At 44.0% G+C, this 20,836-nt stretch overlaps 1 protein-coding gene across 8 annotated transcripts in view; it reads right to left on the minus strand.

The window, feature by feature from the left end:
• Positions 1-20,836, minus strand: part of Gtf2i (general transcription factor IIi) — an 84,945-nt gene that overhangs the window by 47,876 nt on the left and 16,233 nt on the right. For all 8 annotated transcript variants that reach the window (XM_008851126.2, XM_008851121.2, XM_008851123.2 and 5 more), the window contains exons 2-8: positions 14,534-14,637; positions 11,213-11,351; positions 8,854-8,988; positions 6,933-7,116; positions 6,760-6,788; positions 540-594; positions 141-184 (exon numbers count right to left, since the gene is read on the minus strand). In XM_008851126.2, the coding sequence (XP_008849348.1) occupies positions 141-184; positions 540-594; positions 6,760-6,788; positions 6,933-7,116; positions 8,854-8,988; positions 11,213-11,351; positions 14,534-14,632 (685 nt within the window). In that variant the 5' untranslated portion in view covers positions 14,633-14,637. The remainder of the gene's footprint in view (positions 1-140; positions 185-539; positions 595-6,759; positions 6,789-6,932; positions 7,117-8,853; positions 8,989-11,212; positions 11,352-14,533; positions 14,638-20,836) is intronic.

Here is a 20,836-nt window from a genome sequence, read left to right on the forward strand (position 1 = left end):
CTGGTCTACATAGTGAGTTCCAGGACAGCTGGGGCTACAGGGAGACCATGTCTCAAAAAGACCAGAAAAAAAAAAAAATCAACCTTCTCAACCAAGGAGAATCCTTTATTTCTATTTTTAAGGAGAGCACTAGGACATACCAGAATCTTCCGTGGGTTCAGTCTTCACTTTGATGGGGCCACAACTGAAAGAAAGAAGAAACTCTTAACGAGAGAATGTAAATGTGAGAGGCACTTGCACAGTAGTCAACAAATTCACTGCAGTTCAGCTTTACCTGAGAAGTACAGAATGCCAGGTCAAAGCCTACACCTGATACCACATACCTGCAATCCCAGCACTCAGGAGGCTGAGGCAGGCTTAGTCCAATTGCAGACTACCCTAGGCTTTAAATCTAAGGCCTTATCTCTAAAGCAAAATTACATTTTTACAGTAAGTCAAACATTTAGCTGCACAGTGCATTTCTAAAGTGTGATGTGAAGCCTTCTGCTAGTCTGATATCTCAGGATGGCCCCACCACAGCGCTGGTGAAGACAGTTTACCTTCCACCAGGAGACAGGAGGGACCGCTCAGTATCTGTAGCCATTACACGGCCACCTGCAAGCAGAAGGAAATGACAGTCAGGTTTAGTAACATTTTAAGCAGGATTAATACTTCCAAAGACCTTTTATTATTATTATTTTATTTATTTATTTATTTATTTATTTTGAGACAGCATCTCCCTATAACCCTGGCTGGTCTACAACTTGATATGTAGACCAAGCTGGCCTCAAGCTCAGAGATCTGCCTGCCTCTGCCTCCTGAGTACTAGGATTAAAGGTGTGTGCCAGCATGCCTAGTGAGTATGAGTGTTTTGCCTACATGTATGTAAGTGTATCACAGGCATGCATGGCGCTCTTAGAGGCCAGAACAGTGTGCTGAACACCTAGAACTGCAGTTGGAGAGGGTTATGAACAACAATGTAGCCACATAGGACTGAACTCAGGTTTTCTACAAGAGCAGGCAATGGTCTTAATTGCTGAGCCATCTCTCCAACCCTATTTTTTTGCTTTTTGAGACAGTGTCTCACTATGTAGCCCAGGGTGATATTAAACTCTCAATTATCTCCTGCCTCACACACCCCCACTCTCAGTACAGAGATCATAGGATGCACACTATCACATCACAGCTGAAGCCAGGGCTGGAAGGAGGATCTGGTAGGCTGTGTAGTTTTGTACCTGGTTTTCCCTATAAAAAGTAGAGCCAATTGATCCCCTCACCCACCTTTCATTTCAAGAACAAGCTCTTGTTTTTGTCAGTGAGCCAAATATAGAAACAAACCATTTCTCAAGTAGGGTACAATAAAACTGCGGATGTAAATATAGTGACATTGGCTATTAGTGGGGATCTGGCTGTGTGAGGGCTTTGTGAGGCATGAAGGGCATGTTTTGAAGTTAGATGATGCTCAACAGTGGCCCAACTTACACAAAAAAACTGCTGAGTGTTACTCTTTAAAATGCTGACTCCTATGTTATGTGAATGCAATTAAAAGAATTAAAATGCAATTTAAAAGGTATGGTGGTACACACCTTTAATCCTAGCACATGGGAGGCAGAAATAAGTGGATCTCTGAATTGCAGGCCAGCCTGGTTGGTCTACATAGCATGTTCCAGGGCAGCCATGGCTACACAGTGAGACCCTGTGTCAACAACAACATCAACAACAACAAAAAACCCACACAGCAATAAAGTCCTGACACGTTTGGAGATAAAAAGAGGAAAAAGCACGCACTGGAGAGGCTGAGGGAGGAGAAACCAAAATTTAAGGCATTTGTCCTTGGCTACAGAGCAAGATCCCATTCCAACTCTGTATTAAACTCAACAGGGCTGGTAGCACGGCTCAGTAGCAGATCACCTGCCCAGCATGAGCAAGGCCCATGAGGTTTGCACCTCAGCACTGTAGCAGGGGAAAAACAACATACAACACAGTCCTTCCTGTCACAGCCAAGAATCTATACAACCCAAATTTTCCTCACCATACAGATGAGCAAACACACCATGACATATCTGTATTATGGTTAAAAATGGAATATAGGTGTGGTGATGCATACCTCAAATCTACACGAGACACAAAAGCAGGTACTACAAGTTTAGGGGCGGGTAGTCTACTTTGCAAGGGTAAGGCCATCTGGGGATAGCTAGCAAGATGGTCTTAAACATAAAAAGGGGAGGGGGAGGGGCTGGGTGTTGTGGTGCACGCCTTTAATCCCAGCACTTGGGAGGCAGAGGCAGGCAGATCTTTGTGAGTTCGAGGCCAGCCTGGTCTACATAGTGAGTTCCAGGACAGCTGGAGCTACTGGGAGACCCTGTCTCAAAAAGACAAAAAAAAAAGGTGGGGGGGCTGGAGAGATGGCTCAGTGGTTAAGAGCACTGGCTGCTTTTGCGGAGGACCCAGGTTCAGTTCCCAACACCTGCACAGCAGCTGTCTGTAACTCCAGCTCCAGTGGATCTGACAGCCTCTTCTGGCATTGCATGATACAGGTGCACTTACATACACGCAGACTAAATACTCATACATAAAATAAAAAAATATATATAATTAATAAATAAATAAATAAAATAGCTGGGTGTGGAGGTGCATGCCTTTCACTCAGAACTCAGGAGGCAGAGGCCAGCAGATCTCTAAGGCCAGCCTGGTCTACATAGTGAGTTCTAGGCCAGCTGGGACTACAGGAAGACCCTGTCTCAAAAGACCCCAAGAAAACAAACAAACGAATAAATAAATAAAAATAAAGTGCTAGAGAGATGGCTTAGCAATTAAGAGCACCTGAGACTCTTACAGAGAAGACCCAGGGTTCAGTTCCCAAAATCTACATGGTGGCTAACAACCACTTGTAATTCCATTTCCTGGAATCTAACACCCTCTTCTGGCCTCCATGGACACGAGGCACACTCATCTGTTGCACTTACACACTTGGAAGTAAAACATTTATACTCACAAAAAATAAGATAAAATGTATAAATTAATTAAATAAAATACAAAAATGAAAATAATTTTTTAAGACTGCCAGGCACAATAGTGCATGCTTGTAATCTCAGCACTGGGGATGAGGAGACAGGAGGATCTTCTAGCTTGACTGGTCAGACAGCCTAACAAGAACATTCTAGATGATTCCAGAGTCCCTATCTCAAAAACAAAGTTGAGGTCTAGCAGGATGCTCAGCAGGTACAGGTACTTGCTATAAAAGCCTGACAAGTTGAGTTTGAAGCCTGAACTCACATAGCGAAAGGAGAGAAATGACTCCTTCATGCTGTTTCGTGACCTCTACACACACTTGTACACATATGCAAAAAACACACATGCATTTTTTAAGTGTCTTTAAAAAAGTTAGAGGGTGTGCTGAGACTATCTGATATTATCCTCTGGCCTACAAAAGCACCTGCAACACAGTTGGCCTGCAAGCAGCTGACCTGTACACGGCTGACCTGCACCCACAGACTTTATGAGTGGCAGCCCTAAAACACTTCCAAGCTGGTCGTGGTTGCCCAGGTCCATAATCTCAGCAGTCAGGAGGCCAAAGCAAGAGGATTTCAACTTTATAGAACAAGATGTCTCTAATTAAATAAAATAGGAGAATACCAACTCCTTCAAGTGGTCTTCTGACCTCACCTCCTACATCCACACCCACAATAAATAATGTTAAAAAAAAATTAAAACTAAAGTGTAGAGCAACAGAGGAATATATCTGATGTGAACCTCTAGCCTCAACACGCATGCATACACACAAACATATACACCATGTGCACACACACACACACACACACACACACACACACAGCTGGGAGTGCAGGTCACTGGTGCAGTATGTGCTTAACATGCTCAGACTCTGGGGGTGGATCAGAAGGACAAAAATTTAATTCAGTGATTTAACTGACTGCTTTCAAGTATTTTAAGTAAAATACTGATCATGCACACAAATCACATATAATGAAAGCCCGTGGATGCTCCTCAGTTGGCACAGCCACACAATGCTCACAGATGTTAAAGTTCCACAGCATTCATATCACGTCATGTCTTTGTGTGCATGTGCACACACGCAGATGCCTGTGCCACGGCACATGTTTAGGTCAGAGGGCAACTTCAGGGGCCAGTTTTTGCCTTCCACCTTGTTGAGCAGGGTCTCTCTCATTTTTTCTTCATGCTGAAAGCTAGCTGGCACACGAACTGCAAGGACGCTGCCATTACAGATGTACACCACTGGGTCCAGATTATGTAGGTCCCAGGGATAGAACGCAGGTTGTCAGGCCTAGCAGTAAGTGCCTTTACCTGCTGAGCTGGCCCAGAGCATGCCACTTCTATGATCTTTAGCTAAACTTTAAGCATAACAAATACTCTTTCAATTTTCTTTTTATGAGACAGTCTTGTTACATAACCAAGGTTAGCCTTGAGCTTACTTTGTAGCCCAGGGTGGCCTCAAACTTTCCATTCTCCTGTTTAAGCTACCTGAGTGCTAGAATTATAGGCCTGCGACACTACACCCTGCTCACACACTGCCACCTTCCCACATAATGATGGGAGAAGACTATTCCCTTAATAGGGACATCAAAGTGAGGGTGACGGAGGACACTTTCTCTTGATGGGGACATCAAGGTGACATCTACTATATTTGATGTTGACCTTTCCAGTCCAACAAGGAAGAAACAAGTAGCATAGGGCAGCAGGAAGGAAGAGGGGTGCTGTCTCCTCTCTCTCACTGCTGGAGAGAGCCCAGAAATAGTCAGGGTCAGCTGACTCCCACAAAGTTGCCAAGACAACGTGGAAAGGAACACAGCTCTTCTCACTGATTTATTCTGAATAATGGAGACCCAGATGCAAAGATGAACGTATATCTTCTGTACACTACGCAAACAACTCAAAATAGACTGAAGACCTGGGCTGGGGGAGGGGCATATCACTTCGTTTGCCTAGCATCACTGAAAAGCAAAGGCTGTAGATCCAAATCTAAGAGCTCAGCGCTCAGGCTACAGAGTTCGGTGAAGACCTGCAAGGCAGATCTTCATGTTCAAGGTTGGGTGATATTTTGTTTTTGCAGGACAGTGTCATGCGTGATGAACAAGTGCTATGGACTGAATTACTACTTCCCAGCCCCAGACAACCACTTCTCAGAGAAGGGAGCCATTCAGAGCACAATTCATCTGAATGTACAACCGGAGCCTGTGAGATGGCTCAGCTGGTAAAGGCACCTGCTGCCAAGCCTGCCAACCTGAGTTTGATCCCCAAAATCCACATAATGGAAGGAAAGGGGAGATTCCCACAGGCTATCCTCTGACCTCCACACTTGTGCTATAGCAAACTCTCCCCTCACAAAATAAATATAAAAAACATTTTTAATGTAAAACTAAGGGCTCAGTAAGTAAAGTGCCTGCCTACCAAGAATGAAGACCTAAGTTTGGATTCCCAACACCCAAAAATCCCCGGCATGGTAGGACATCTGTAATGCTACTGCTAGGAGGGACAAAGGCAGGTGGATTCGTGCAGCTCACTGGCCAGTCAGTCTAGTTGACTAGCAAGCACCAGGTTCAGTGAAAGACCCCCATCTGTAAAGACACAATATAGAGTAATTGAAGAAGACACCCAATGTCAACCTCTGGTCTCTGCATGAACAACACAAACACACACACACACACACACACACACACACACACAAGCATACACACCTCCAATACATAAGTAAACCTCTAGGGCAGCCAGGGCTACACAGGGAGACCCTGTCTAAGAAGGTTTTTAAAAATCTTTTTTTTTTTTTTGTCTTTTTTTGAGACAGTGTCTCCTTGTAACCCCAGCTGTCCCGGAACTCACTATATAGACCAGGCTGGCCTCATGGCCTCAAACTCACAAAGATCTGCCTGCCTCTGCCTCCCAAATGCTGGGATTAAAGGCATGCGCCACTACGCCCGGCTTAAAAATCTTTTTAAAGAGTGTGTCCATTACACCTTAATAAATCTGATAAAAAAATTTTTTTTCACCACAATGAAAAATTTAAAAAGTTTATTTGGCAGAAAAGACAATGTGTGCAAGCTAGGCGTGGTGGCACATGCCTGTAATTCAGCACTTGAGAGATAGAGGCAAAGGATCAGGCGTTCAAGGGCAGCCTGGGTACAAAAGATCTTGTCTAAAACAAAAGAAAAAAAAGAAAGAAAACGTGTGTGTGTGTTTGCATACAAGCATGTACATTTAACTTTTCTCATTGATCTTTTTGCAGCTCAGGTTTTCAGGGACATAAGTATTTACTCTTAGAGTGTCAAGCGGACTGGCTGGAGGCCCACTGTTTCATTACTTCTCATACATGGAATGACTAGATTTCCCTAAAGGAAGTCCTGCCAGCATTGTCCTTGTGCCTCAAGAGAACCTATCAAGCTCTCAACCATAAGGAATTCTGTCTTTCCCTTCCTCAGCTCTGACTCGCTAGTACACACCGATCTATGGCCATCTACATTCACAGACGACCAGTACTCAAGGGTCCATGCTGTGGAGAGTGCACTTCTGTGCTCAATCCCGCCTTACCATCCCAAAGATGTCAGGGAAATAAATCAGAGCCTGGAAGAGGAAGACAGAGAGGGTACATGCAAACAAAACTTCAGATCTAAAAAGAAAAAGGAAGTGGCCTCTATGTGCTCAACTCCATCTCCAAAGTGTCTGACATCAAAGACTCAAGGAAAATCAAAGAGAAAGCAGTAGACTCCGGCAAGAGCCTGCTGTGTAGTGACCCAAGAACATACTCACCAAGGTGTTTCTTGGGCTCCAGGAAAGGCCTGTGTTCAAACAAAACAGGAAACTATGTGAATACATGAGACTTGCAAAGCATTAGCACAACATCTGGATTAAAGAGGAATTGTACAAATATTCTAAATCTTCTCAATATTCATCCTGTGTGAACAAAATGGAAAGCGCCTCACCTCTTGATGATGAACGAAATCCCTGCTTTGTTCTCTAAAATCCACTTCAAAGTCACAAGGTCATAATGTTCAGGGTGCTTGAAGGCCACACCCTCAGGAAGGCCCTGTACCACAACAGCTGACTGATCACGTAGCATCTTCTCGTAGGGAACAGGAACCACTGTAGATTTGCCTAAAGCTTTACCTGGTGGAGAAGAACAAAAGATAAGCATGAACATATGGTTAGACGATAAAAAAATAAATCATTAGGGCTGGGGAGATGGCTCCATGGGTAAAGCACTTGCAAGAAAGCATGAAGACCTGAGTTCTGATCCCTAGTACCCACATAAAAAAGATCAGCATGGTAGGCACACTCTTGTAGTCCCAGTCTGGCTAGTGGAAACAGAGAATCCTGGGGCTCTGTGGCTACCCAGTCTAGGCAACTGGTAACCTCCAGGGTTCATTCAGAGACCATCTCAAAAAATAAGGTGAAAGGCTGGCAAGATGGCAAGTTAAAGTACTTGCTGCCAGCTGAAAGTGAGAACCATTTGCAAATTGTCCTCTGACCGTCACATACAAGCTATGGAATGCACATGGGGGCAAAGACAAGACAGACAGACAATAAATTAACAAATAAATGTTAAAAAATGTTTAAGGGGCTGGAGAGATGGCTAAGCAATTAAAGAGCACTGGCTATTCTCAGAGAGGACCTGGGTTTGAATCTCAACACCCACAGAGTGGCTAACAACCATCCATAACTCCAGCTCTAGAGGATCTAACGACCTCTTTTGTGCCCCTCGGGCACTGCATGACACAGGTGCACTTACACACATGTAAGTACAACACTCACAAACATAAAAGAAAAATAAATAAAATTAAAAACAAAATTTTAAAGAAATAAGGTAGAAAGAGACTAATGAAGACACCTGATTTAGACCTGACATAGCTGTGCATCTGTACACATGCACACATTCATGAGACACACACACAGAGACAAATACAAACTAGTGCAGCAAGAGCTTATCCCAGCCCAGTAAGTGGCATTCAGGCTCTTCTCACAGTATCTGGTTTCAACACCTCTTTAAAATAGTATTTAGGTAACACTTTGGCACACAGCTGTAAGCCTAGCTGCTTAGAAGGCAAGTGGATCCAAAGTTCAAAGTCTGCCTGAGCTGCAGAGTGAGTTCAAGGCCATCGTGAGCAACTTAGTGAGGCCCTGTCTCAAAATAAAAAAGGATGGGGTGTGGATTAGCTGTGGAGCAATTTCTTAGCCTATCCAAGGTCCTGGGTTCAGTCTCAGTATAATAACAAAAAATGAGTAATAATAATGAGCTTAGTTGTTCCTCATGACTGGATTAGCAGAGTGGTTTTTCAGAGAGTTGAGGTTAAGTACTGATGTTGGCCATCGAGATGGCTCAATGGGAAAAGGCCGTTGCCAAGCAAGCCTGGCAACCTGAGTGTGATCCCGAGAGCCCAAACAAAAGTGGCAGAAGACAATTGACTACACAAATTTGTCCTCTGACCTCCATACATACAGACACCATGTACATGTACACAAACACATGATAATAAAATTAATAGCTACAATTATTTGAGTTCTTTTGAAATAGAAATTGAAATTAATGTCATTCCTAACGTTATCTTTTATTTGTGAAAGTGTGCACCATGAATTGTTAAGTCAATCATATAACCTACTGTTAGAAAACACTATCATTCGAGGCAGCAGGATTGCCTACTGGGTACAGGCAGTACCACACAAGCTAAGGACCTGAGTTCAATCCCTGGACCCCACAAAAGGTAGAATGAGAACTGACTCCACAGAGCTGTCCTCTGACCTCTACACAAACACCATGGCACACGCACCCACACACAAACAATAAAATTCTCAAAAGAAAATATCATATAATGTATTTCCTCAAAAATGGCAATGCTGTGCTTTTACCATAGCAAAAACAGAAATAGTCCTCTACTGTTTTTCTAAGTGTTTCAATTTCTACAGCATCCACACTCATCCGATTCGCCTGGGTTGTAGATTTCATCTTATGCATCTCTGCAGCCTTTTCTTCTTCTTCAACACCTGCAAAATAACCAGTGACATAAAGGCTTGTGTCCCCCATTTTACTGTTTGACATTTAGCAAGAGTATTTTTTTCTATATGCTTTTTCTTTGCACTTCATTCCCTCTTTTTAGTGTTTTTTTTTTTTTTTTTTTTTGACAGTGTCTCACTAAGCTGCATAGGTTTGCCTCACACTCCTAAGGCTGGCCTCTAACTCTCAGAAGTCGTTCTGCCTCAGTCTCCTGAGTGCTGGGTACTAGTACACCCAGGTACTATTTCTAACATAATTTGTTATAAAAATCCAAAGGAAAAGGAATAAGGGTAAAATTTTAAAATGAAACCTAAGTTGGGTGAGTTGGCACACATCTATAATCCCAGCACTTGGAAGATGGAGGCAGGAGCATCAATGAGTGGAAGCCAGCCTGGGCTGCTACATGAGACTGTTAAAAAAAAAAAAAAAAAAAAAAAAAAACAGGAGCTGGGCATGGTGGCACAAGCCTTTAATCCCAGCACTCTGGAGGCAGAGGCAGGTGGATCTTTGTGAGTTTGAGGCCAACATGGTCTACACAGTGAGTTCTAGGACAACTGGGGCTACAAGGAGACCCTGTCTCAAAAAAGACAAAAAAACAAACAAAAACCCCACAAACAGGGGTCCAGGGACATAGCCCAGGTGGTGGAGTGCTTGTTCAGCATGCACAAAGTCCTGGGTTCTATCTCCAGCACTGCATAAACCAAGTATAGTAAAATGCCCTGTAATTTCAGCACGAGGGAAGTGAAGACAGGAGGATCAGGAATTCTGCTACATATATGAGCCCCTATCTAAATAAACTAAGTAATAGGAACACAGGGATGAGGAAGAGTATTCTTTTTGTCCTGGGAATGGAACCAGAACTTTGTGCATGCTACCCAAGTACTCCAAGATTAAGTCCTAGAAGGACAAGAAACACTCAGGAGGCTGAGGTGGCAGGATTGATAGTTCAAGGCCAGTCTGAGCTACACAATGAAACCATGTCTGAAAAGGAAAAAGAAAAAGAACTAAAACTATCATTAGGAATTGAAGACATTTAACAAAACTATTTTTGTACACTCCTATCAGTCCCTCTGACCATGCATGCACTGACTAGCATGAGGCTAGAATTACAGTTTGGAACTTAAAGATGTGTTTTGTGTATGTATGTGCTATTTAAAAACACCACCTTTTGTTTCCTTTCCACCTGTAAAACAGTGCTCTATCACTAAGTGAATATAAAACCTAAGAAGAGGTTAGAGGAACACATTTAAACGTCAGACAAGCCCAGAGTGTTAACAGACTGCAGTAAACTCACCTCTGCATCTACTCAGCACTGAGCTCCCAATAGTTCCTGGATGGAGGGCTACAGACCTCACTGAGGACTGAGGACCTGGACAGAGAGCCTGTGCTGCCAGAGCTAAGGAGCTCTGCATCAGTCTCAAACAACTGAGGCTGTCCTGAGCACAAGCATTCACCAAGAAACATGTAGGAAAAGGCAACCATCACCAGATGTATGCCCTTGGACACCCCAGAGCCCTGAGTGACTTCTCTTCAGAGTTGGCATGTGACCATGTAAGAAAGTATATCTTAAGCTGGGTGTGGTAGCGTACGCCTTGAATCCCAGCACTCGGGAGGCAGAGGCAGGTGGATTTCTGTGAGTTCAAGGCCAGCCTGGTCTCCGTAGTGAGTTCCAGGACAGCTGGGGCTACAGGGAGACCCTGTCTCAAAAAGACCAAAAAAAAAAAAAGTATATCTTAGCACAGACCAGGTCTGTTTCCAGCTAACCCTTTACCACATGTCTTCTGCATTGCCATTTCAATGTTTTGTCTTGAACAGTTTCCATAAACATGCCAGAAAGTCTCCTGTCTTTTTTAGTATAAATCCCATTCTTGGAAAGTGTGAAGCCGGGTATGGTGGCGCACACCTTGGGAGGCAGAGGCAAGCAGATCTCTGTGAAATCAAGGACAGCCTGGTCTACCTATGAGTGCCAGGCCAGTTAAGGCTACAGGGGAGCCTCTATCTCAAAAACAAAACAAACACAAGTATGAGATACCACATCTAGAAATATTTAACATAAAAATTTTATAAAATACAAAATATAAGAATGTACTGCAGCCAGGCATGATGGCACAATGGTTCAAGGCCAGCCTGGTCTACATAGTGAGTTCCAGGACAGCTGGGGCTCCAGGAAGACCTGTCTCAAAAAAGAACAAAATAAAAGAATGTATTGCTTACAGTACTTGACGAAATCTTTTTGGAAGTCTTTTCTGGTGTTGACAAAGGCTCTCCCCCTCTCTGTCCCCACCACAAACACGTCCGTCTCATACACGGCAATACAGGCCACCTCGGCCTTGGACTTGGCTAGTTCTTTGCACTGAAATAGAAACAGCCAAAGTTATATTATGTGTAGCTATTTAAATTTCTTCTGGGGGCTGGAGAGATGGCTCAACGGTTAAGAACACTGGTTGTTCTTGCGGAAGACCCGGGTTCGAAACCCAGCACCCACATGGCAGCTAACAACTGTCCATAACTCCAGTCCCAGGTGATCTGACAGCCTCCTCTGACCTCCGCAGGCATTGCAAGACACAGGTGCACTTACCTACATGCAGGCAATACACGCATACACATAAAATAAAAGTAGTAAAAAAAAAAGTTTCTTCTGGATAAGAATAAAAATTCAACATTGAAAACTCTTAATACAGGGGCTGGAGAGATGGCTCAGCAGTTAAGAGCACATACTGTTCTTGCAGAGGACCTGAGTTTGGTTCCCAAGGTCCACGTTATGCAGCTAACAACCACAAGTATCTACAGCTCCACCTTCCTTAGGTACCTGCATTAATATGCACACACGCACGCACACACACACACACAATTTGGAAAGAAAATCTTTTTTCAAAGCCTGTCTTATAAGTAGACTTTGTGCCTGGTTCTAAATGGAAAATAAAAACTGCTAAGAATGAAAGCAGAAAACCCTTATTAAGGGTTTATGATTTTATGATCAGATTCTTCAAGAAACAAGTTCAGATTTGTGTCTGCTGGAGAACTCTGCCACTCAATGCCTGTGGAGCCTGAGGGACAGGGTGGTCAGCTGTGTTGCTGCTCCAAAGAGCTCAGAGCTGGAGGGTCCTACCCTGGGAAGGCCTGAGACAAGACAAAGGGATGCTGGGTGGGATAGTAGTTGGAAGAATCAGATCAGCCACCCTGAGAGGAAACCATCTTGAGAGGAAACCATCTTGAGAGACCATCATCTTGAGAGGTGATCTGCAGGCCAACCCATAATGGCCATTATGTAATTGTACTCAGAATTATCAAGTATTCCTACATATCTGCACCTGGAAGCACACTTTTTTTTTTTTTTGGAGGGGGGGTTATGTCTAAACAAGGTCTCATACTAGATAGCCCAGTCTGAGCTGGAACAAGATCTGCCTGCCTGTTTCTAGAAGGCAGAGAGCTTCTGAGCTTCTGACTGAAGTTTATCAACACTACTCCAATGAGACTAAATATCTTTCAAAGCTGCAGGGCTGGGGGCTGGAGGCTCGGGTGGGGCATAGTGGTGCTATAGCACTTGCCAGCACGAGTCCTCAGCACAACAACAAAACATTCTGCAACATGGGAATAAAATGTGACTTGGAAGATAAGGATGTAACTCAGCTGGTAGAGCACTGGTCTAGTGTGAGAGAAGCCCTGGGTTCCATTCTCAGCACTACAAAACTGGGTCTGGTGGTGCAGATCTGCAGTCTCATTACTTGGATATGAAGAAACGAGGATCAGATGCTCAAGGGTCATCCTCAGCTATAAGAGAATTTAAGGCCAGCCTGGGATACATGAAAGAAGGAAAAGAGAGAGGGAGGGAAGGAGGAAGAAAAAAAGTAAAAATCTTTAAAACTTATTTAAGTAAATCTACTCTTCGGGGCCAGGCACACCTTTAGCCCCAGCTCTTGGGAGGCAGAGACAGGTGGGATCTCTGTGAGACTGAGGCCCGTGTGGTCTATATAGTGAGTGCCAGGCCGGCTGGGTGTACAGGGAGACCCTGTCTCAAAAAAGACCAAAAGACTATGTATTCTTGGGTATTCCTCCCTTGGAATCCTTCCCAATCTTGGGAGTGCTTTCTTACTTTCCCTTAATAAATCTATTTTTACTTTGCTACAAAGACAAAACAACAAATTTTTTAAATTCTTACTAAAAATAGCCAGGACTAGAGCTGGAGAGATGGCTCAGGGGTTAAAAGCACTGGCTGCTCTTGCAGAGGACCTGGGTTCAGTTCTCAGCAACCATACTGGACAGCTCATGACTGTGTATAAGTCCAGCTCCAGGGGAGCTGATGCTCTCTTCTGGCCTCTGTGGTTACTGCATATACATGGTATACTGCATATACATTCAGGTAAACAGTCATATACATAAAATAAAAATGAGTCTTAAAAAAAATATGCTAGCCAGGACCAGGTGTAACAGAACATACCTTTAATCCTAGCATTCTGTAGAGACTAAGGCAGGAAGATTAGAAAGTTCAGGGTCAGCACAGCTAACTTAGGGAGACTCTTCCTCAAAATAAATATAGATGGTGCTGAAGAAATGGCACTACAGTTACAAGAGTACAATGCTCTTACAGAAGACCCATTCTATTCCTGGCACCCATGTAGGGCAGCTCACAAGTACCTGTTAACTCCAGCTCCAGGGGAATTGAAAGTCTCTGGCCTGCAAAGGCACTTGCACTCATGTATACATACCACACAAACATGTCATTAACAAAGCAGTAAATCCTTGGGGCTGAAGAGATGGCTCAGCAGTTAAGAACACTTGCTGTTCTTCCAGAAGAGACGGGTTTGATCCCATAACCCACATGGCAGCTAACAACTGTCTATAACTCCAGTTCCAGGAGATCCAATGTCCTCTTCTGGCCTCTGTGGGTACTGTACGCACTTGGTGCACTTACATGCATGCAGGCAAAACACTCATACACACACAATAAAAAAATTAAAAAGTAAACCTTGCCAGGCATGATGGTACATACCTTTGATCCCAACACTCGGGAGCAGAAGCAAGAAGATCACTGAGAACTCCAGGCCAGCCTGGTCTACATAGCAAATTCCAGGCCAGCAAGAGCTACATAGTAAAACCCTGTCTCAAAAAACTAAGAATAGCCCAGCACGGTGGCACATGCCTTTAATCCCAGCACTCAGGAGACAGGGGCAGGCAGATTTCTATGAGACAGAAGCCAGCCTGGTCTACATAGTGAGTTCCAGCCAGCTGGGACTACCAAAAGAAACTATCTCAAAAAGACCAAAAATAAATAAAAACAAAACCACAAAAACCACACACAATAATAAAAATTTCAAAATAAAATAATCTTTTAAAAAATAGTAATAAACAAGAAGCGTGGTTGATTACTTGCCTAGCACGGCTAAGGCCCTAGATTCGATCCCCAACACCACAAAAAAAAAAAAAAAAAAAAAAAAAAACCTTGATTAAATGACTGTTTCATAGAAACGCATGCTTTCTCGAGACGCCTCATCCTATCCAACCACGGACAGGCTGCCGTGGGACCTGAGGGCTCACCATGGACTCCAGGGCAGACATAAGGAATGTCACCACCATCCTGCTCTCTGACGACTCCTCATCTTCAGCGGGTAGTGTAGACATCGCTACTTGGGCCATGATTCCTGCTCAAGAGAAGCACCAAGAAAGAAGTAGTGGCAAGAATCTACCCTGTCCAGCTCCCGCCACACCCCCAGATATCCCATTGTGCCCTGGATGATGTATAGTTTCATAAGTGCCCCCAAACTCTTGACCTTTAAGATACAGAATCCATCCTTAACATTCCATCTAGGGTCATTTCCATAAAATTAGCTTAGCATTACATCCAAAGTGAATCCTGACAATCCCGACCCAGGGAAATGTCCTCCAGGGAGAAGCCACCCTTCCTGCTCCACTGGATGAACAGAAGTCTGCTTCTCCCTGTGACACAGAGTGGGTGACATTGCTGAGCTGGGTGAAGCTGCTTCTCTCAGGATAGGTGGATGATACCTCTCTAACAGAGCACATTATTCTCTTTAGAAAACATTTTCTGGTACTTTGGTATGAGCAAGACGCTTCAGCTGAATGTCAAACAAAACAGAAGCAACACAAAGTATTAACCTCTAGGAAAGATGTCGAAAGGAATTAAAATCCTTATAAAATAGTGCACAGCTGCTGGAGAACAGTTCCTCAAAACTCAAGCACAAAATGACATCATTCAGCCACTCCACTTCTGAGTAATGCAAAGCAGGGCTGAAGCACCATGTGAACTCCAACACTGACAGCATTCTGCAGACTGATGGCAACACTCTAAAACTCCCAGTAATGTGAGACAGATGTATGTGAAATGCTAATCTTTTTTGCTTTGTCATTTATTTTATTTTATGTATGTATGTATGTATTTGTTTATTTATTTATTTATTCAGTCTTTTTGAGACAGGGTCTAGCCATAGCTGGCCTGGATTTGCTATGGAGACCAGGCTGGCTTCGAACCACCTGTCTCTGCTGGGATTAAAGGCATGCACCACCATGCTTGACATCTTTTATTTTTTTGAGACAGGGTATCACTATGTAGCCTGGCTGGCCTTGTTCTCAGAGATCTCCCTACTTCTGCCTCTACTGGAATTAAAGGTCTGCACCACCACATCCTACATTATTCAGTCTTAAAATGAAGGACACTGGGCTGAGGTTGAGTGTGTGGAACAGTTGCCTGGCATGCATGAAGACCCAGGCATGTATGTTTGATCCCTAGAACTGTATAACCCAGGTGTGGTGGTACACACCTAAAATCTTAGCACTTGGGAGGTAGAGATTGGAGGATCAGGACTCCACAGTGAATTCAAGTCTGATCTTGGATACATGAAACACTGTCTCAAAACATAAAATTATGGGCCAGGCATGGTAGCATACTCCTTAGTCCCAGCACTCAGGAGGCAGAGGGAGGCGGATCTCCCTAAGTTCCAGGCCAGCCAAGGCTACATAGTGAAACTGACTCAAAAACAACAAGAAAAAAGAAAAAAAAAATTTGTGTTTTTTTGGTTTGGTTTTTTTTAAAGACGGGTTTAAAAAACAAACAAACAACAACAACAAACACACACGGGGTTTCCCTGTAGCCTCAGCTGGCCGGTAACTTATGTAGACCAGGCTAGTCTCTATCTCACAGAGATCCACCTGCCTCTGCCTCCTGAGTGCTGGGACTACAGGTGTGTACCACCACGCGTGGCTTGAAGGAGATTCTGGTCCATGCTGAAACACAGGTGAACCCTGCTGGGCTTAAAGGTGTGTGCCACCATGCTCAGGTAAATTTAAAAATTAAAAAAAAAAAACAAACATGCATCGTTAGTGAATAGTAGGGGGTACAGAAAACACTCAGAGGTAAAATTTAAGGCAAACATTTCAAAAATTGATTTTCTATAAATAGTATGTAAATTATACAACTGTTAAACTTATCCCTCTCAATTTAAATTGATTCTATTTTAAGCAACAGATAATAAAATGAACTTAAGGAAGGATGGCTGAAAAATTAAAGACTAAACACATAAATGGGAATTTTTATTGTTTGATTATTTGTTTTGAGGCAGGATCTCACTATGTAGGCCTGGCTGACCTAAAGCTCACTATGTAGACCAGATTCACAGAGATTCATCTGCCTCCTGAGTGCTGGAATTAAAGGTAACAGTACCACAGCTGGCACTAATGGGAATTCTGACCCACTATATGCATGTCCTCACTGGGACCACCAGGTGACCTCAGGAAAGTTCTAGCATTCCAGACAAGACTTGTAGGGCTGTGAGCTGTGATCATGCAAACTCATTTGCCTAAAAATGCCGTGAGTCCTTCCCTGCTCCTAGAGGAAAATAAGATTCTCGCTATTAAATCTGGGATCTGACTCTACCAGTTGTGACCCCGAGAACCTAGGCAAGGTGCCCACAAGTACTGACTTACACCCACACCCACAGGAGAAAGCTCTGTGCTGAAACCCCAGCACCTGTGGCCATTTCCCCCCCATCTTTATGAACAAACACAATGGTGACTGGGAACTGAGTCAGAAGTTAGCATGTAAGCAGATAAGGCTGAGCACACATGTAGTGCAGAGAGGTGACGTGATTGTATTTCCACAAGCACAGGCATTCACTTACATTAGCCTATTGTTACTTCTACACACTCATAATTAACTCTTCTTAAGCTCACTTTTTAAATTTCCCAGCAAATGAAAAAAACCTAATGTTCCCATTTTATACACGCAGGCTCTGTCAAGACCAGGCAGACCCAATCTGAGTCAGGAGACTAGGATGATGCTCCATTTAGCACTGTCCCCAAGTCTCACCTTGTCACAGAAACACCATGGTCACTAAAGGGTGCTTAAGAAATGGGAGACTTGGCCAGGGTTGGTAGTACACGCAGAGGCAGATGGATCTCTATGAGCTCAAGGACAGCCAAGGTTACACAGTGAGACCCTGTCTCAAAAAAGGAAAAAGAAATGGGAGCCTTGATAAAGTACATTGTATGCCTGTGGGACATTCTCAAATAATAAAAATATACTTTAAAAAAATTATTATTTTTATTGTATGTGTATGCATGTATTGCCTGCATGTAGGTAAGTGCACCCGTGTCATGCAATGCCCGCAGAGGACAGAAGAGGGGGTCGGATCCCCTGGAACTGGAGTTACGGACGATTGTTAGCTGCCATGTGGGTGCTGGGATTCAAACCCAGGTCTTCTGCAAGAAAGTCTGTGTTCTTAACTGCAGAGCCATGTCTCCAGCTCCCCCCCCAATATACTTTTTTTTAAAAAGAAATGGGAGACAAATGCCACCCCCACCAACACCCCACGTGCGCCCAATCTCATTAATCAGAGCTTCTCAGGAGGGACAACAAAGCAGATGATGGAAAATGCTGGAGGTGACCATGGAGGTAATACAGTCCAGCTGGGCTTGAAAGAAGGGACAATTTATCAGGCACGCAGCACCTCACTAGCCCTGACCTTAGCTGTCCCAGAGACCACATCCCTGGACAGTCTTCCTCTATGGCCATTTACGGGGGCCCTTACCTGGTAACTCCCCCCTTCCTTTCCCAGACAGAAACTGTAGAACCCAGGACTGTACCTAGGCACCTCCTCTAGAAACAAAGGGACTGAGTCAGCACAGCCTTCTATTCCTGACTTTTCAAGAATCCCTTCAATCTGTGGCCCTGGATTCCATTCCAATAGTAATTTAGAAAAAAACTGAGGTAAGAATTCAAAGGGGTAGCCCAACATCAGACCTCCACTTCCTGGAAGGGTACGGAAAGGGCCCTGCTCCCCAGTATGCATATTCTTGACAGGGAGGCAGGTGGGAAGGAAGGGAAGACCATCCAGGGCAGAGACTGTCTCTCTAGAAAGGTGTTGTCCAGTGTAGGAGCCAGCAGCTCTAACATTTTCTTTTTTAAAAAAATTTTTTATCTATTAGCCGGGGCGCGGTGGCGCACGCCTTTAATCCCAGCACTTCGGAGGCAGAGGCAGGCGGATCTCAGTGAGTTTGGGGCCAGCCTGGTCTCCATAGTGAGTTCCAGGACAGCTGGGGCTAAAAGGAGACCCTGTCTCAAAAAGACCCCCCAAAATTGTTTTTATTATTACTTATATTATTATTATTATTTTATGTATATGCATGTATTGCCTGCATGTAGGTAAGTGCACCCGTGTCGTGCATGCCTGAGGTCAGAAGAGACTGTCAGATCCCCTGGGACTGGAGTTACGGACAGTTGGTAGCTGCCATGTGGGTGCTGGGATTCGAACCTGGGTCTTCTGCAAGAACCACCAGTGTTCTTAACTGCTGAGCTATCTCTCCAGCCCCAACACAGAACATTTTCATCATCAGAGAAAGTCCTGCTGGACAGACTGCCAGAAAGCAAGGCATGCTGAGTAAACTCATTTCCATTCTCTGGCCCCTAGAGCCATGGTGGAGGCAGCTGCAGTTAGAGAACATGTTAGGGAGGGAGAAGCAAGCACCTCATCATGAGATCATTCTTCATTGGCCACTCCCTTGTCAATGAACACACTGGACACCAGAGTCAGGTTCTCTGAAGTTGATAAAGCTAAGAAGCCAAAAGGGCTGGGGTGGAGCTCAGTTCAGCCCTTAGAGTAGAGGTCTCTCCCATGTTACAGTTCAGTCTCAGAGGTGGTTCCCTAAAAATCTGCACAGCAGTCCAACATGTACTATCATGCATGGGCTCCACATCTTAGTCCAGTTCTCTTGATCTTTTTATTTCAACAATTTTTTTTACTTTTTTCAACAACTTTAAAACATTATGGGTGTGTGTGTGCATGCACATGTGTGCAGTGCCCGCTGGGGCCAGAAGAGCACACGAGATCCCCTGAAGCTGGAGTTACAGGTGGTTGTGGGCTGCACAACATGGGTGCCAGGAACTGAACTTAGGCAGGTCCTCTGAAAGAGCAGCAAGTGCTGAGCCCTCTCCCCAGGCCTCATAATACCAAAAATTGCTACAAGCAACATTTAAACATATCAACGCCATCACTCACCAGCATTTTGGAGAACTGGGCTGCTTTTTAAAAAATATTTTATGCGTATTGCCAGCATGTATGTAAGTGCACCCATGTCATGCAATGCCTATGGAGGGCTTCAGATCCCCTGGAACTGGAGTTACAGATGGTTGTTAGCTACCATGTGGGTGGTGCTGGGACCTGAACCCAGGTCCTCTGCAAGAGCAGCCAGTGCTCTTAACCACTGAGCCATCTCTCCAGTCCCTTTTTTTTTTCCCCCTGTGTTGCTTTCTAAAGCAACTTCTGTTTAGGTCCTGTGTCTATTACTAAAATGATGGCTGATAGTGGCTACATTATTTGAATAAACAAACTGTCAATCACCCCGAATCCTTATCCTTCCTTTTGATTCTGATAACTGTTATGGTAGTATAATTCCCTAATTTTTTGATTCTAGTTTTTTAAAAAAATATTTATTTTGTGGGAATGGGGATAGGCCACAGGTGATGTGGAGACAGAGGACAACCGGCAGGAGTTGGTTCTCTCCTTCCACCATGATCTAGTTTATTTCTCCATTGCTGCAACAAAATATTCTGACCAATACCAACTTGGGGAGGAAAGGGTTTATTTGGCTTACATCTCCTGAGTCACAGTTCATCACTGAGGGAGTCCACGGTAGGAACTCAGGGCAGGAACCTGGAGGCAGGAGTGAAGCACAGGTCATGCAGTAAGCTGCTTACTGGCTTGCTCCCCTGGCCTATGCTCAGCCTGCTTTCTAATACAATACAGACTAACCTTCCCAGGGGTGGCACCATCCACAGTACGCTGGTCCCTCCTACTTCACTCAAAAATCAAGAAAATAGCCAGGCATGGTGGTGCATACCTTTAATCTCAGGCAGAGGTAGGCCAATCTGTGAGTTCAAGGCGAGCCTAGTCTAGACAGTGAGTTCCAAGCCAGGGGCTACAGGGAGATGCTGTCTCAAAAAGAACCGCCCCTCCCAAAAAGAAAAAAAAAAATACGGAAACTACCCCACAGACATGGCCACAGGCCAATCCAATGGAGGCAATTCCCCAGTTAAGGCTCCCTCAACCCAAGTGTGTCAAATTGACAACTAAAGCTATCCAGCACATTTGATCTCTTGTCAACCTGACACACAAACACATCACTATTAAACCACAATCTTTCCATTTCTTGTCCCCAAGATATGATACTAACAATATCCCAAAATAAGACAGTACAACCTTGAAAGTCCCACAATCCTTAAAAAAAAAATTCAAACACTTAAAAGTCCACAGTCTCTTTTAAAAGTCTCTTAACTGTGGGCTCCTGTAAAATCCAAAACAAGTAATGTTTATTTCAAAAGGGAAGACT

The sequence above is a fragment of the Nannospalax galili genome, unplaced genomic scaffold, assembly GCF_000622305.1.
Source record: "Nannospalax galili isolate Female #2095 unplaced genomic scaffold, S.galili_v1.0 scaffold444, whole genome shotgun sequence".
Classification (NCBI taxonomy): Eukaryota; Metazoa; Chordata; class Mammalia; order Rodentia; family Spalacidae; genus Nannospalax; species Nannospalax galili.